A 3312-nucleotide genomic window follows, 5' to 3' on the forward strand; every position below is an offset into this window, starting at 1 on the left:
GGAAAACGCATTGAATTTGATTTATGGGACAGGGCATCAGATGGCTCTGAAGACTCCCAGGAGCGAGCAACTCTGAAGCAAAGCACCGGTATAAAACCTACACCTGTTCATCTCTCTTTAGGATCCCTGTGAAACAAACCTACAATCATTACTTTTGCTGCTCTAGAAAGAAGTATGGAGATGTAGTCTGTCTCCCTTGCATAGTGATAGACAAGATCCTTTATACAGTAGGGCTCATTTACACTGTTCTTTCCAAGGTCCGGTTCCAGCAAAACGCAGCAGCTGCAACATATATATTGTTTAATTATCTTCATTCTCGGACTGGGCTTCAAACCATTTTGAAGAAAAACTGGATTTGTATGTAACCTGCGGAGGTATTGTATCAGAGCTTTATCAGATATTTTAAAAGCAGAACAAAATGTCTTTTACCTCCAAACTCCCCCCGTCCTGGAACGACAGACCTCCTCCTCGTAAGGTGGAGATTGACCTGAGTTCACCAGGGCTGGCTGTGTTGGAGCTGGAACGACTCCTGTTCACTGGGAAAGCCATCAACAGCCATGCAGACGAAGTGTGGCCCAGACTTTACATTGGAGACCAGTAAGTGCAGTGACAATACTTTTCCTTTCGTATTGGTTGACACTGGAATTTAACCTAGGGTCACTTTAAGTGGACAAGAATTTTGTATGTCGTCGGCTCCATAGAGACTAATCCAAGGCATCATTTGGACAAGGCTCCGATGTGTGTAAGGGGAGCTGATCATAAATCAGTTTTTAAATGCTTGGGCCCTCTAAAGTAACTTGAGTGTGTTCGGTGTTGGGAAAGTGCATAGGTTTATCTGATAATAGTTCCCAATGTGGACCTCAGTAGTGTGAATTCTTAATATCAGATTGCCAGATATTTGCTCTTATCCAATCTATATAGATCTAGCATAAACGTAAGGCCTCAGTGTCCAGAACTTTGTCAACAGACCTGGAAATTGTTACTTGTTCATTGTAGACTGCATTTATTTGTTTATTCTAGTCTTGTCCTCAACATGTGCAAACAACCATTTTCATAGTTATGCGATACTGTTTTTGAATAATCTTGAAACTTGTGGTTTTCATAGGGACAGTGCTACGAATGTCCGCCAGTTGGCCAACCATCATGTCACCCACGTCTTGAATGCAAACCACAGTAAACGGCGAGACGGTGCGGAGACTTACCTGGGAATGAACATCAAGTACTTTGGCATCGAGGCTCATGACTCCTGTAACTTTGACATGAGTGTCAACTTCCAGACTGCAGCAGACTTCATCCACAGGGCCCTCAGTGGAGGAGGTGAGTGGAAGTCCAGACCAGGGGCTTGTTCAGTGGAAGTCCAGACCAGGGGCTTGTTCAGTGGAGGAGGTGAGTGGAAGTCCAGACCAGGGGCTTGTTCAGTGGAGGTGAGTGGAAGTCCAGACCAGGGGCTTGTTCAGTGGAGGTGAGTGGAAGTCCAGACCAGGGGCTTGTTCAGTGGAGGTGAGTGGAAGTCCAGACCAGGGGCTTGTTCAGTGGAGGTGAGTGGAAGTCCAGACCAGGGGCTTGTTCAGTGGAGGAGGTGAGTGGAAGTCCAGACCAGGGGCTTGTTCAGTGGAGGTGAGTGGAAGTCCAGACCAGGGGCTTGTTCAGTGGAGGTGAGTGGAAGTCCAGATCAAGGGCTTGTTCAGTGGAAGAGGTGAGTGGAAGTATTTTTTTAAATTTAACCTTTATTTAACTAGGCCGGTAAGTTAAGAACAAATTCTTATTTACAATGACGGCCTGCCTACCCTGGCCAAACCCGGACGATGCTAGGCCAATTGTTCGCCGCGCTTTGGGAACCAAAGCGGAAGTTCAAAAAGGGAGTTTAAAAGTTAAGTACTGCCTCATTGATTGTACTAAAGTACTTCATCGTTTATTGTATGTTCTAGTTTGTTACAGAGTAATACATTGTTCCAATGGAAAATGCCTGTATAATGTTAAAAGTGTGGTATGGCCAAGTGTATGATGAAATGTGCATTGTACATGTCAAAGAATTGTTTCCTATGCAAACATGACATTTCTATCTGCAACGCAGTGAAAGGTCACACTGAAAGGAAGCAGGAGTTTCCAGAGGGGAAGTTACAGTACCACACTGTGCTTAATGGGAAAAATCCATGTTCTCTAACCTCTCCCCCCCCCACCTCTCCCTTTTTCTACCCCCTACCTCTCCTCTTTCTACCCCCCACCTCTCCCTCTTTCTACCCCCTACCCTCCCTCCTCTCCCTCTTTCTTCCCCCTCATCTCTCCCTCCTTCTACCCTCTACCCCCACCTCTCCCTCTTTCTACCCTCTACCTCCCCACCTCTCTCTCTTTCTACCGCCCACCCCTCCCTCTTTCTACCCTCTACCACCTCAACTCTCCCTCTTTCTACCCTCTACCACCCCACCCCACCTCTCCCTCTTTCTAACGCCCACCCCTCCCTCTTTCTACCCTCCCACCTCTCCCTCTTTCTACCCTCTACCCCCCCACCTCTCCCTCAGGTATAGTGCTGGTGCACTGTGCAGTGGGAGTGAGTCGTTCAGCCACCCTGGTTCTTGCCTACCTGATGCTGAGACAGAACTTGACCTTGGTGGATGCCATCTGCGCCGTGAAGGACAACCGCGGTGTGATCCCCAACAGAGGCTTCCTCCGACAACTCATCAACCTGGACACCAAACTGTATGGCCACCTCCGCAACACTACCTACACCTAGAAGACTGATTATATCAGCTTCTATTCTATTCTCTTTCGTCTATTTGAGCAGTGGGTCACGAACCTTTTCTTTTTTGGGAAACATTTATAAAAAAGAATCATACTGTGACACTTTCTGTATTTTCAAAGTTCTATATCTTGAAAATGTAATTGCTGACATGCAAAACATTTTGGTACTGTACCAGCAGTAGACTAATGAAACAAATACCAAAATATAGTTTGAGTGTAATTTTCCTTTAAGTTGGTGAAGGCTATGTGGGAGACTTGCATTCTAGTTCCCAGTATTCAAAGTTTAGCTGTATTCCATGTTCTGCTTTTCCTAGCAGTGTCTGGCTGTAGAATTATTTCGACATACCTCCCTTTAGAGATAAGACCGCTGATGGTTTGGAGGTCAAACTTGAGAAACCTGTCTTATTGGGAAATAAGTGGCAATATTATGTAGCCTACTGTAACTTAAGCTTGTGTTGTACACATTTTTTGGCAAAATACATTTGTTTATTGAGTATTTTGTATGTTTCAAGCTGATATGAGAATGCAATTACTATGACATATTAAAGTATGTGTGTATACATTTTCCTAGTA

The 3312-nt window shown here is 45.2% G+C and overlaps 1 protein-coding gene across 1 annotated transcript; it reads left to right on the forward strand.

The window, feature by feature from the left end:
- Nucleotides 1–3312, forward strand: LOC115140606 (dual specificity protein phosphatase 26-like). The gene is made up of 4 exons (XM_029678955.1): nt 1–88; nt 258–597; nt 1106–1317; nt 2520–3312. Exons 2-4 carry the CDS (start codon nt 419–421, stop codon nt 2729–2731), a joined length of 603 nt encoding a protein of 200 aa, XP_029534815.1. The 5' UTR covers nt 1–88; nt 258–418; the 3' UTR covers nt 2732–3312.

The sequence above is a fragment of the Oncorhynchus nerka genome, linkage group LG13 (assembly GCF_034236695.1).
Source record: "Oncorhynchus nerka isolate Pitt River linkage group LG13, Oner_Uvic_2.0, whole genome shotgun sequence".
Taxonomy (NCBI): domain Eukaryota; kingdom Metazoa; phylum Chordata; class Actinopteri; order Salmoniformes; family Salmonidae; genus Oncorhynchus; species Oncorhynchus nerka.